At 38.8% G+C, this 15269-nt stretch overlaps 1 protein-coding gene across 1 annotated transcript; it reads right to left on the bottom strand.

Annotated features, from left to right (window-relative positions):
* Positions 1–12369: 12369 nt before the first annotated feature.
* LOC139717702 (uncharacterized) lies at positions 12370–13215 on the bottom strand. Its single transcript, XM_071629206.1, has one exon. It carries the CDS (start codon positions 13213–13215, stop codon positions 12370–12372), a length of 846 nt encoding a protein of 281 aa, XP_071485307.1.
* Between the last annotated feature and the right edge of the window lie 2054 nt (positions 13216–15269).

Raw genomic sequence — 15269 nt, 5'->3', positions numbered from 1 at the left:
ACATAGTTGCCTGATCCTTGTTAAAAATCTAAAATTATGTGGGGGAAAAAGCATGATGAAGAGAAGAATCCACTGGCTTTTGACTTGAATTTATTCCAATCTTCATGTCGTTCCGAGAGCATGGAATTTACCTTTAAAATATGTGTACGAATTTATTCGATGTTTGTTTGAAAGACGCGTTAAGGCCATTCTAAAGTTGAAGGGCAATTCTAATGTCTCCTACAGTCACTTTCTGTATGTTCCGTCTCTTCCCTTCACATAGTTTCATTCTATTTTTTTTTTTCAATCTGGGTTTTCAAAAGAGTTAAATAAGATATATTGATAGTAAGAATTAAAGAAAAAATGTCGCAGACGAGCAAAGCATCACTATAGATAAAAGTTTATGGAAGCTATCTTAACAAGTATTAAGGAAAACCCAGTCACATAGAAATAAACATTTCCTTGCTTGTGTGTGTGTCTGTGTGTATGTGTGTGTGTTTGTTGTGCGTTTTAAAAGGGATCTTTCGAAGACGATTTTTACCCTGTACCAAAAGTGAATCCCTTCATTGTTGAAGATGGCTTAGCTTTTTTATGACATGTATTACCTGAAATACAAGTTAGAATTTTGTTTGATATTGGTTGTCAAGCAGCCTGCAAACAATCGACATAATTGAAAAAAAAAAATCAGTCAGATTTCAAGACAACATAGGCGGGCAGGAGGGTAATCTTTGTGTAACAGAATCCGAACACTGTTTCGTCTGCTATGTCCTGGCAACCATCCCAATCGCAATGCAAATGTATGCCATTCGGGTTTATGAGTATAATCCATGAGAGAACCAGAGCGGAAACATGCACCAGAGTTTCCATGGCAACGTGTTTCAAGTGCCCCTCTCCTCCCGTCTCTAGCTGTCTTTTTCTCTTTCTCTTTCTCTCTCATCCTCTCCTTCTCTTACAATACTCGGAAACAAGGGGCATTGAGGGCATACGATATGCATGACCTGAGGTACCTACTCTCCACGAAAACACAAACGCTCTACAGCACAAACACCGTAAACTCACTTCCATTTACACAAATTTATTCAATTATTAATAACTATATTGTTATCCATTTTCGAAATGGTGTATGTGGGGAGTTGCGCATTCGATGAGAGAACTTTTGACAGTGTTTCCATGGAAATGCGTTCTCTCCGCCATCCCACCTTTCTCTTCTTATCCAGTGTCCTCTCTCACTCTATGACATGCTTACCTGGGCAACAGGTGCATCTGGAGGATGACAACCTGCGCCAGGCAGACACAGTACAATAGGATGATTATGGAGTATTATCTACATAGGAGTGTGGAGCAGGGATCTCGTGTTTTCAATCCTATTAATAGAAACCGAAAATAGAAGCAAATATTGTTTGTTATCTGCATCATCCATCTCTGCGACTGATTCCTTCTTGTGCTGTTGCTTATTTTCGAAGGGGAGGGGGGGGGGGGGGACACAAACTAAAAGAGCGTATGTCATTCCGCTTTCCGACACCTGCTTCTATAACATACTTGTTCCAGAGTTGGGAAGTGCTCAGACTCTGAAATGGTTTCATCATTAGATCTAAACCTCTAAAAGACGTTTCATCCAATAGTAGTTGCTCAAACTCTAATCAAACAGGCAACTCTCGGTACCCTTTCATTTTTTTTTTCATGAACGTATGCGAATATGCTCTCCCAATCAACATTGCCAATGGACGAAGTTCCTAAAAGGGTACAGTAACTCTAAGCCACCCCAATACCTGTGTTTAACACCATACAATATATTGTGTATAACTTGGCTACCCAATTGAAAGCTCTGCCGGACTGTGATTGCCAAAATCTGATTCTAGGCTCTTGTTTGGGAGGAAGATGATTCTGATTTTTTTTTTTACGGATTGTAAAAAAGCATTCTATATTATTGCAAAAGAATTCTTCATAATTCTTTTCTAAAATCACTTGGTGTTTCAATAGAGCCAAAAAGTCTGTGTAAACGTCTCGAGATCAAAAATAATATAATTCATCTCTAAAAATGTCTTTAATCTACCTAGGCCCAAATGCACCTTTCTTAAAAATAACATTTTATATTCAGCATCAAATGTATTTCATCTATATATGTGACTCTGCACCTCAAAACAAACAAAAAGTCCCCAGAAATGAATTTTTAGTTAAGACCATATTCTGAAAGAGCAGACTTTAACCTTTAAAATGATGTATAACTCAAATCAAATTGACTCTCCTAACCTATCTAAATATTGGAAAGAAAGCACAAACTCAGGAAAAGTGTGAACTGAGAAAAGAGGCTCTGAAGTACAGTGCCTATTCAAGCGCTTAATCTTTACCAAACCGTGCTGGCTGTGCGATGAATGGGACAAAAACAGGAAGTAAACCACCAGAGCAACAATAATGAAGGGATTATCAGATTAAACTGAAATTAAGCATGCCTCTTTAAGATATTCTTTCCATAATTAATGCCAACTTTCAAAGGAGTAGCACTATCTTTTCAAAAGTTATTAGAGTTGAAAGTGAAGAGTGTGGACAAGGTTTTTCAGAACTGAAAAAGGGATTCTAAAGACACACCTAATCACACTATTCTACCAAAAATGTTCGAGATAAACTGCTAAAAAAACACACTTTCCTGCACGTTTTATTATACCAAATTTTAGCATTATGTAAAAGAAGACCCGCTCTTTCAGAAAATATGATAAAGTCAAATTCGGCTAGGTTGACCCATTTCACTTATTTTCAGTCCTCACGCAAAATCAGTGTGTGCGACTTTATGTTCGTTTTGAGGTGCACGGCGTATGTATGTAAGGATGTATAAGGATGTATACCAACAGAAACAAGATCAACAACTGCAGTTAGCTTATTTTCAAAAGCCATTTCTCGTACATTTTCTCTGTAAATAATTCGATCTGATATCAACCGATGATATTAATTTATCTTATTCCACAATGTCGGTAGTTAACCGTCTCTCACTTGTCATATGTGACCCTGCACCTCAAAACAAACAAAAAGTCGCCAGACATTGATTTTTAGTTAAGGGCAGATTCTGAAAGAGCAGACTCTAAACTTTAATGTTGATGTATAACTCAATTTAAATGGACTCTCCTAACCTATCTAAATACTGGAAAGAAAGCGCACACTCTGGAAAAGTGTGAACTGAGAAAAGAGGCTCTGAAGTACAGTGTACATTCAAGCGCTTAATCTTTACCAAGCTGTGCTAGCTGTGCGATGAATGGGACAAAAAACAGGAAGTAAACTACCTGAGTAACAACAATGAAGGGATTGTCAAATTAAGCTGAAATTAAGCATGTCTCATTAACACATTCTGTCCATAATTAATGCCAACTTTCAAGGCAGTAGCCCTATCCTTTCAAACGTTATTAGAGTTGAAAGTGAAGAGTCTGTACAAGGTTTTTCAGAAATGAAAAAGGGACTCTAAATTGAGACACAACTAATGACACTATTCTACCAAAAATGTTGGAGATAAACTGCTAAAAAACACACTTTCCCGCCCGTTTTATGATCCCAAATTTCAGCATGATGTAAAAGAAGACTTGCTCTTTCAGAATATATGAAAAAGTCAAGATCAGCTAGGTTGACCCATTTCACGCAAAATCAGTGTGTGCGACTTTTTGTTCGTTTTGAGGTGCACGGTCACGTATGACGTTTAGAATTTTCATGCGATTTTGTTCTGTGCTTTTTGTACTAAGTGACTTTTTTTTTCTCTCGCTGATGTATTTCTTGTTGACATTTTCTTTTGTATTGTTATTTACATGATTTAAGTTGCATTCTCTTCACTGTATGTTTCATTTCTTTACTGCGGTTTTCGTTACACGTATTATGACACCATGTCCTTCTTAAAAAGAAACAACTACAAACAAGGCTTATAGTCGATAGCAAGCTTTTTACCGTGGTTTGATAAATACACTCAAATACAAGTTGATGTAGTCTGTTGTTGATTTGCAATCGTAATAAAAGCATTAGAGAATTGTAAGCAACAACTATCTAGTCCACCCCGCCATCTCAGCCTGGAGGGAAAAAAATACTCGTTGGGTGAAAAACAACTCAAATATACACACCAAGAAAATGTAACACCTCACGCCACTGGTAGATTGCGCCGTCACGTTTTCCTAATCCTAATCTGTAGCTCCAGTCAAGAGTGTTTTTGCGATCGTCCTAGAGTTGTTTTCATAATAAAGACGGTACCTCGTATATGATGAAGTCATGTGTAATCCATCTCCCGGCGTTAATACGAGAAATTCTCAACTCAGGTGGTGTCCAGGGCAGCTACGCCCTGAACACTCCATCGTAAATGTCCGTTTTAGCACTACAGGCGATAAATTCACCTGGGGGATTTTCCGTCTTTGGATCGGTTCATTTCCCCACCATATACGAGATGCATAATTTATAATTGCATGCTCTGCCATGATGGCGCACAGATCCGATGAGTTTGGGGCTTTCGGGTTGAATTGTCGACTACGTATATATGGATGCTTCATGTTCAATGCATTGCTAAGTAGTTATTTCTGGAAAGCATTGCGCATTACCTGGGAAAGCGAGGTACGTGGATCTGGATATCTTGAGCCTCAAGCAAGCATTGTGATGTGTTGTCGTGTTTTTTTTTTTTCATCTTTTATTTTTTTTTCCGCACAGTTTATCCGAGATCTCTATAATTTTATATAAGAAATGCAAATATACGTTTTTCTCACACATGCTGATACACATGATACAGACAAACAGACAAACGGACACACACGCACACACGCACAAATACACACACACATGCATACACATTAGAATAAATAGGCCTATAAGGAAAAGTAAGTACCTAAAAATGTATGAAGTAGGGCCTACTAGAAGTGGATCGAACGGAGCTCTGGATTTCTTTTCCGGCAGCGCTTGCATCTTTACTTCTTGTCCAGCCTACATCTTGCTCACGCTCTATCGGTAGACGTTAGCAGCTAAGCTTTGGCATGATTATTGTGTAATCAAAAGGAATATATAGATCTGAAGACACCATAAAAACATGAATAACACACGGGTGACATAACCTTGCTGAGTGCATAAATAGCACTGAGGAGGAGATATTTACTTTTCCCCCTCTTCAGACATCTCCTCTCTCCCCCAACAGAAACACAATATTCTTGCTCTTGACGGGGTCAAAGCAAGGCGACTGTTTTGTATTAAGTATAGTCTTCAGTAGAGAGTATACTACTCAAGAAGGATCTCCTTTTCCTCCTTTTTTTTTCTTCCATCAATCGATTTTGCAAGAGCATCATCGCTCACGGCCACTTAGTACAGCTTTGCAGACAGAAACACCGGCGCCCGGTGTAGCCTCCTGCTAAGGAGGGCTCCTCGTCCGTATGTTTTCTTTTATTTTCTATATCCTTCTATTACTCCCAATGAACTCATCAGTTTTACTGACGCGTTAACCGTCTTACCTTACGTCAGCTGTGCTGGTGCAGTTCGTTTGTTTGTTTGTTTTCGACACATTTACTCGTCGTATCCTTGAACTTTTCTCAACAATTGGAATAGAGATGCGATGCTTTTTGTATTTCGTTTTGTTTTCACTGATACTTCCACACTGGGGGAGTTTTAAGACACACTTCAATCCTCTCGAGTCCAAGCCCTTAAATGGTTGGTACAGTTTAGATTTAGATTGAGCTGCAGGTTTCCAACGTGTGTGTGTGTGTGTGTGTGTGTGTGTGTGTGTGTGTGTGTGTGTGTGATAATGAGAAACTTCTTAAATGAAGGAAATATGAAAGAACGTGTAATTCTTAATGGAATTCACTGTTTGTTTGATGAAAATTGGTCTTGAAATGGCTGAGGTATCCAAAAAAGTGATCCTAATAAAATGCTGCAGGCCACGACTTTTATTAGGATCTCTGTCTTTAAGCCTTTTTTTTTTGATATCTCAGTCATTTCAAAACCGATTTTCATCGAATGAATTTTCAATTCCCCTTAGAATTGTATGCTCTTTTACATTTTACTGAGTGGTTTCTAAGTTCTTGCTAAACTTTAAAAGCTGAATCCTCACGTCAACCAATACTATACCATCCCTTTAAGAAGCCATTGCTTACGCATCCACACGCTCCCCTCGACTATTAAAGTAGGAGATTAATGAAACGTAAAGAGGATATCATTGTCGGTTGATTATGACGAAGCAGATCCGAATCAAATGATTGGTCGATGTACACGCGGAATTCCATTTTATTTACGAGAGAAAAAATGATTACATATGATTTTTTTTTTCTACTGAGGATGTCTGTTTCATCATTTTATAAAACAAATAACACACACCAATCTGTTCAAGATACAGCTTCGAGAGTGTTTGTTCCAAAGGTACTTTGTGCGGTTAATTTTTTAAATGCCCTCACTGATATGTGTTATTTACATATTTCTAGATGATTGACTCTTTCTTTCTTCCATACTGTGTAATACCCAATGGCGTATGTTTGTCTTTCTAAGATTGCTCGCTACGCGGTATTGAACATCACTTCTAAATTTTACATCCGGGACAAAATTGCGTGTAGGTTGATCCGTTTGATGCGCTTGTTGAACGTCCGGTCCCACATTGCAAAGGATATAAATCCAGTCACACGGAGGGTAGGCTCTTAACTCTCACACGTTTACACAAACAACATAAATGTATTCACATCTATAGAAGATGATCATGACTCACTGTGCGTTGGACACCACTGAGGGCGCCCTCATGTGTTCTGGGCAGTCTAATACATCAAAGCATTACAGCCGATGAGATGGAATTGAAATATGCAGTCAGTGCAGTGAACGTGCTCCTCGGAGATGAGAGGGGGTTAAATGGATGAAGCTACTCGGATAAGAAGGACCATTCGGCCTCGGACTATAATCCATTGACGTGATGCAGTGTTTCGCATTGTCTCAATAATGAACTTTTTGTCCTCCCTGTAGCTTTTCGGTCGCACTTTCATTTACCTGTATAAGAAGTAACATATTCACCTAATTGGAGATATGTCCTTCAGTATATCATGATCAGATGCATCATGGAAACCGTACATTTTGACAGCAATGTACGTTCGATTATGAAACGAAGTCGAAAAAATAATTATGATCGACCAGTTCGGATTTGTGCATCAGTCTTCGATTGATTACATGTATAGTATCATCATACATTTGGCGTAAAAATAGAAAAGAAAATCATGATTGTGAAAAGCTCTTTAACTCAAAAGATAAAACAAAAAAACCTTCCTTTCTCTCATGTTTGCCCATCAACAATCAGATGATTCCAATTTTCGTATGTCCTTGTCAAGCTTATTCGCATGCGCGTGCTATGCTTATACAATGTAGTTCATCTATATTATGTTGTCGTGCGAATGCGTCTGTATCAAACATGTCTAATTTGTGGATTTCATGACGTCTAAAATATAACAATAATAGATTGATTTCTTGCAGGCACACTTTGGTAGTTAGTTTTTTTTCTTTTTTTTGTCAGTCCCCGTTAAGAAGCATCTTTTTGTAAAACTGACTACATGACTTGTGTCCAACATTAATATTTATTCAGTAAAATGACAGAATGCGTCAGCGGGGAATGAAAATTATAACGCATATTATAATCTCACTATAATTAGTATACTTATCGTTAAAATCTGACGAGGTGATCCGAAATCAAACTCCGTTGACAAAACAACATTTTTAAGACGATCGCCGAATGTTTTAATTCTGCACCGCGTATCCAAATACATCAATAGATGTGTAATACAATGTAACAAGTAAACGACAAGATGTTACAAACAACACGTTACACACTTTCCAGTGAAATTCGAAGTAGTCAATAAGACAAATCAATAGATAATGTTGAACTTGCAAAACACCAAGAAGTACTCTCTCAATTCTGTCCAGTCCAAGTCAGGCATGATAGTTTTACTTTGGAAATATAATCTTATCTGTTAGGCTGGTATACAATGCAGCTCACACTCACTTGTTGGCTGTGCAGTTTGCTTTATGATACAAGACGTACAACTGATGGATTTAACTCATGGACAAATTAATTACCAGTAGGAAAACCACAAAATAATGCAATAAAGGAGAAGAAACAAAGATGTGACATAAACAACCCTTCGACAATACGTATTCAGAATTATAACCTTTTTGCTAATGGAAACAGGATCTTCCATGTGTGTGTTGTAAAGACATAATGTTTCGTTGGCAGTGAGTTAAACAATACACCATGTGGAGTGGAGTAGAAAAAGAAAAATCACTGTACCCCTGTCTCTGGTCGTTGCAAATTAAGAAGGAAACTGCTTAAGAGTGGATCGATCTTTCCCAATGAAAATCTTCGAGGGCGCCGATACACTTATAAACATCACTTTATCCTTTCCATTAACATAAACAATAAGATGTTATTTCTCTATGTTTATCTGTATAATTCTCTTCAGAAGAAAGTAATATACATAAGAAAGTGCAATATTCTAAACTGACTTCCACTTGATATTTCATGATGGACGATAGCATGTTATAAATTATGCAAGCTTACTGCAGTGATTTTAAGTCATAATTGCTTTATCGTCTTTCGAACTTTCCTTGTGTATATCAACCTTTTGAATGACGTAGTTACCGCATACAGACGCTCCCTCAGTATATATGAGACCTTAGCACAGTCATTAAACATCCGATTCATATTTCGAAGAACTACGGCTTTTCCGGTTGACGTACAGGCGACCAAAAGCTAGGATCATGTCAACCCAACAATACATATTTCATTCTCAATCCAAGCATAAATGGATAACCACGTACTCAAATGTAACACGCACAAAGCCAAGCTATATACGCGGCAAACTTCCGACAATCATTATGGTGCTCACACAGCAGGCAACAGTGCGAACCGTGAAAGAAAAAAAAATGTTCATCTGTGGAAAGGCAAAAACACGCCCGGACTGTACGGCGTGTCTTACGTCACCATCATTCGGAAGCCACGATGGGAGAAAGAGAGAGAGGGAGAGAGAGAGAGAGAGAGAGAGAGAGAGAGAGGAGATGGAGGGATATAGGGAATAAGAGGGTAAAAGAGGGAGAGCCTCCTCCCACGCGTATTTGAGGAGGCGTGATGCTTGGATGCGGTGGTTGCCATGTACTACTGTCTGCTGAACACCTCGCCATTGCAGCGTTTGTCATTTAAACAGGTTTTTCTACAGTTGGTGAAAATATATAACCGTGTTGTATTCTTGGTCACTCCAAGAAGAGAATGCTGGCTGTTGACATTACAAAAGAATCCCCGACAGTAGCCTTGACGGATGCCGTCCATCCCTATACGCTCACAATAAAGGCTTTCTTTCGCTCTACCATGCTCTAGTTGTGATGAACGCTCTCAGCGAATGATACTTTGGCTATAAACAATCCCCCGAAGATTTTGCTGCTTGGAAATGTTTGTACCGCGGGAAGGAAATGAGATTCGTTACAGGAAGATGCTAGCATGCTAGGTTAAAAAAGAAAAGAAAGGAGAAGGCTCATCCCGGGAATGAGGTAACAATCTAATTGAACCGATGCGTAGGTTGTTAGTTATGTATTCTTCCCTTGTTCACTAATAACAAAAACCCTGATTTTTTTTCCCTTCCAGAAACAGTGTGAACGGTGTGAGCGACAAAGAGCTATGTGCGGGATAAACTCTTAAAGAGAAAAATCAGGTCCAACTTTTGTTAGTCTGATAAAAAAGAGTAAAATATTACGAGTTCAACGGTATGATTTTGATTGAAATCGGTTGAAAAATGAGGAAGTTATGACATTTTGAAGTTTCGCTAATTGTTCAGGAAACAGTTCTTGAACGGTCAATATGAATATGCAAATAGCAAAGTAAGCATGTCATCCCCTCACATCTTAACATATAGTTTGTACAGAAAATTTTGACATTTCCTGTTTTCCATTAAAACGCAATTATGCCCGAGGCTCAAATCCTGGTATATCTATCTGATCACTATTCTGAAGTTTTTAAACCAGGAGTAACATCATGTTTCAGACTTCAATGACAGAAACACTGAATTTTCATCATTTGTTTTGTTTTGTTTTGTTTTGTTTGTTTTGTACACGATCAATGGGAAATTGTGAGGTTATGACAAAGACAGCTCACTCATTTGCATATTCATATCCACTGTACAAGAACCGTTTTGCATAAATTAGCAAAACTTCAAAATCTCATCACTTCTTTTTCATCCGATTTCAGTCAAATTTTTACCTTTGAAGTCGTAAGATTTTTCATCAGATTAAGTTATTTTTGGACTGGATTTCCACTTTATAAGAAGTCAATCAAGTCAAGAAGACGCGTGCGATCCACTGCGGAAAAATGACATGAATGTCAGATTTACGGCATTCGGAATGTATGAGAAATTTAGAGTTAAAAGTTAAACAGGAATTCCAGTCCACTGATAAGTGAGTCTGATAAAACGAGTAAAAAGTAACGAGTATAAAGAAGCAGTGAAAATTTGATCAATATCGGATAAAAGTCACAGAAGATAATATTAATCTTTATAAAATTGTGTGAAGTTTCGCTAATTTCTGCTGATCAGTTCTCCTACAGTTGATAGGAATGTACAAGTGAATGAGCTGATGATGTCATTGATTAATAATTTTTCTTCGATAAAACTAAAAAATGGCAAAAATTCAGTGTTTTGTGTTATTCCTTGTTGATTCCTGGTAGAATAACTCAAATAAGTGATCAGTTAGATATATCAGAATTTGGGACTGGGGCGTAGGCTGTAATTTCGTTTGAAGGAAAAAAGAGAAATTCTAAAACTTTAAGTTTATGTACAGACTATTAATTGACAAGCTGTGATAGAGATGACATCATCACGTTACTGTTTGCATATTCATATTGAATGTTCAAGAAATGTTCGATGTAAAATTAGCGAAACATCCATAACCTCGTTATTTGTCATCCGACTTTGATCAATATTCTGTTATTTTTTATTGTGCTAAGAAAATTTTACTCCAAAATTCAGACTTACTTTCAACTGCACCGGAATTTCTCTTTTTAAAACAAATCATCCATAGTCTACACAATTATGACATATGCATTTTAGTATGATCCACACCTGTGCGCCCCATTGCGGTCAAGGGAAGTTTTTTTTTTTTTTTAATTTGTCATTGTATTTGGATTAAATCCTTGTATTGCAGTATTTGTGCGGGCTAAATCCGTGATATAGATCTCTTCCTCTTTTCAAGTATTGATAAAACGCCACTAGCACATCAAAACGCTGCGAATTTTGTGCATGTTCCTTGTAATTTCCATCACCGTGCAGATATACACCACTCAATCTCTGCCACCGAAAATAAGGAGAAAATATAACGAAGTTGCCCTACCATAATATCTGCGTTTTGCTTAGTTTAGCTCTCCTTACAGTTACTAGGTTTATTGTCTTTTTTTCAGTATGTCATAGATAATTACTGAGATTGATTCTTGTCTACGAGTGTGCTTGTGATATGATTGTATGTCACGGCCATTAATTGCCTAATCAATAAAACACTAAAATAATGATGGATGTTTCATTTGAGTTTAGTGTTATCGATTGCCTGTGTGACGCTGTCTGGATGTGTCGGTGTGTGTATGGATGTGCGGCTGTCTGAAACTGTTATTCATTTACACCCAATAGACAAACATATATCTAGCACAGAATAAAACACTACAGTATTCCCCTAGCATAAAATAGCATGCGCAGTAATACCACAGTGCAGGCTCACCTGTTCGAAAGACTGTTTTAAAAGCGACACGTCATTCATTATGTGATACATCTTGAAAACAAGGTTTTATGCATACGCAATCCACCTGTATAAAACGTTTTCTTTCTTTTTTTCTTAGTGGGAACTGGCATTGATGGCATGCAAAATTAACAAAACTACATCTATATATACATATATTCTATTAAAGTAGATAAGGTGGGATGGAATATGATACGGAATGTCACTTTTTTAAAAAACAAACATACTTTTTTTTATTCATGCCTCTCAAATATGTATTATCCAATTAAAAAGACTTGTAAATTTGACCAATAAGCGAAGTAATTATCAAGTCTGAAATACATGTACGTGACAAAAACACGAATGCTTTCCAGATTTTTGAATAACAGATGGCAATTTCCAAAGATGCCCCATTTCCTTTAGATGCCTTGTGTCTTGAATCTCTTTCATGTCTTCCATTGTCTTCTCCGACTGGCTTTCAAGTAACTAAATTTACGAAATGTGTCAAAATGACAAATACAAAAATTTGATAACATCACACTGACATTGGTCGTAGAGACCTCATTTTAAGGTAAGAATACTGTAATTTGTTCTAAAAAAAGAAGAATGATCAACATATAGACTTTATCATTCACATAGATGCATTTGACCGTTAAATATATTCGTCACGAATATATTTCAACTTGACTGAACTTTCACCATCCCATTGCCGGCGATGATAGCTTCACTGTCGGCTCGTTCGGGCTGGACGTTCGAAAGTTCCGAGGTGTAGGGGATTCCGTCTTCCATCATCGCATCGTCGTCGGTCTGTAGCGGCATGTAAGGCGGGAACCGTCCGTCGGGGTCTATTAGAAACTCGTCCGGGTTGAGCGAATCTCGCGACGTCGACGAAACCAGGCTGGGCACAAGAAGCGATATCGCGACGACGAAGCCGCCGGCACAAAGCATGATCAGCCCAGCAAGCTTGGCGGCATCGAGCTTCTGGTTGAAGGCGACGTTGTCCTGGTTCAATACAGCGACATCAGCTCTGCTGTCGACAACCTCCTGTCTCGGTTGGATTAGGTAGCCGAGGAGGAGAGCGAGGACGGCAAGCACCAGAATATTAGTACCGACAAAGACACCGGCTTTCCACCACAAAGCCGCGCACGAACACCTGCTCCTCCACCGTGAGTTGGTGTACGGGTTACCGCACGCGCTCTTTTGGCCGGACCTGGCGGCGTTGTCGTCGTCGACGAAGAACTCGTCTTTGTTTTTCACGCCGGGATCTGCTTCGTAGAAGTTATGGAGGTAGGAGCGAACGCCGAACTCCGAGCTCGACGACGGGGAGTCGACGTTGGAACTGATCTCGCTCTCCGACACGCTCTCCAGCCGAGGGGACCGCGTGATCTTTCGTCTCGCGATGACGGGAGTTTCCTTCGATGTCGACGGAATGTGGCGAGGGGCTTTATTCTGGCCGGCAGCTGCTCCTCCATTGCTTCCAGGATCCGACACGCTTTGCTCACTTGTGTCATCCTTCCCATCCATTTGAATTTATGTAATAAAAGACCCAAACCTGATACTAGCGACGAATCAATGGGCAACTGTTCCCTTGGGAATTTTGAAATCAGTATTCGCGTCTAACCTTAAATTCATTGGATTTGCAGTTTGCTCACTCGGGGTTGAATACAGTATTGGACATTAATGATACCCAAGTCAAAATTGCGCCCCAACTTACTTCTCCTTCTTTCACTCCAGAAAATTATGAAATAGGCCGATGTGCTGCTTGATGGTTGTGATTTCTCTTTCCAAAGATATTTCATCTAGTTACAGATTATTGCGCGAAACATTGAAGCACGCATATTTTCTCCTGACTCATATTCAGTCCGATCTGTATCAACGTTTGCGTCACTGCGTGGGTGTCCCACCGCACAAACGTAAATAACTCGACTAGTGAATGCACACACGTCTAATGAATTATGCCACTGGTACGCCACGATAGTATTCTACCGCTGCCCAATCCTCTGCCTGTAGCGTAATCCAATGCAGGCAACAGAAGACACAAAATATTCCACTATGTCTTTCATTTGCATTGGATGATACCCAATGAAATGTTAGCAGTGATTACTCGCAATACAAGTATTATCCAGTCGGAATTCTATTAGGACGGGCACACGTTGCGTGGTTATCTATTAATCGGATCTTCCCGAATGGAATATGCCCAGTTAGGTTATCTATTAAATGTGACGCGGGATATGATGAGACGAGTCACTGGTTGTGAGTTCCTGCACAGCGGTTTCTACGAAAGCAAGTTGCGAATGACGGATGTTGGAGAAACATCCAAGTGATGCTGGGGGAATAGACAACAATTCCGAGCACCATTCACATTTTTGGAGATGCAAAGCACAGTCCGCCGTTTATTTCCGTCGTCCATTCGATGTTTGAAACACTGAAAAAAGAAGAGAATCATAGAAAAAGAACAAAAGAAAGTTAGTATAGGCAATAAACATTGGTAAATCAACAGTTCCTATATAGATATCATATATTTCTATCTCCCTCTCTCGCTTCCTCTCCCTCTCTCTCTATGCTCTTTCTCTCTCTTCTCTTATTTCATTTTCAATTCTGAAAAATACAAAACATGACACAAATCAATATTTCAATAGTTTTGTGTCCTACGTTTTAAAATTGCAATACTTTTAATCAACAGCGCAAAGGGGAACTTGATCCTATATTATTGGGGGGGGGGTGGGGGCAGAAAAAAAAACAGAGAGCAAGATACCTGACAGCAAGACTGATGTAACAAATACAAACCGTTTTATTCCACGCTATCTATATGGCACCACACAATATTTCAATCAGATTACAGGATACCATGAACGGCAATCCAATCGGGACTGCAATAAAGATGTTGTTATTGAGTATGGACCTGGCCTATATACTAGTATGTGAACGAAAAGCAGAAATATCCCGCATGGATAAAATGTAGCACACAAACGCACCGTAATGATGATACAGCGCAGGTTGCTAGAGAACCTCAAATTCGCCATCGCTATATCACAGTAGGTAAAAATGTGAAGGCAAGAATGGATTGTCGAAAGCGTTCAGTTTACATTAATAACAAATAAATTACTTCCAGTACAGAAAGAAAATTGACCGTGACAGGTAATAGGATTTGGACAGAATTCGCTAAGTACGGACTTGATCAGTAGTAAATGGTTCCATGGTCTCATTTATTCCAGTGCATTTCCATCATGTTCCCCCGTAGGAGGTATTCTAACAGGTAGAGAACACAATTTATGTGGATATTGTGGGATTGAGCTTCAGAATCCTACTCGGGCATGTCGGAAGTACGACGTATCCGTCAGGGCTTACGGACATATGAGTTTTCTGACATTTGAAAGTAAGAAAAATCTACTTGCGGTATGATATCTCCAGAGCCGATGATATTCATAGCATGTTTCCCCATCTTAGTGTAGCACTTTATATTTTTGCCCGTAAATGCATGATGCAAACGAATAAGGAGAGGTTTTACGTAATATTGACGATTATTGAGAACACACCGTATTCTTGTATGTTTCAACAATCTAGATTTAATCTTTGAT

This window comes from Diadema antillarum, unplaced genomic scaffold, assembly GCF_040938485.1.
Source record: "Diadema antillarum isolate AM-2024a unplaced genomic scaffold, OU_Dant_1.0 scf00000008, whole genome shotgun sequence".
NCBI lineage: Eukaryota > Metazoa > Echinodermata > Echinoidea > Diadematoida > Diadematidae > Diadema > Diadema antillarum.
Note: the sequence above shows the minus strand (reverse complement) of the source record. Positions and strands in the feature narration are given on the sequence as shown.

Excerpts from the sequence above, each read along its gene's own strand:
- LOC139717702 (XM_071629206.1), bottom strand. The coding sequence starts at position 13,215 with ATGGATGGGAAGGATGACACAAGTGAGCAAAGCGTGTCGGATCCTGGA.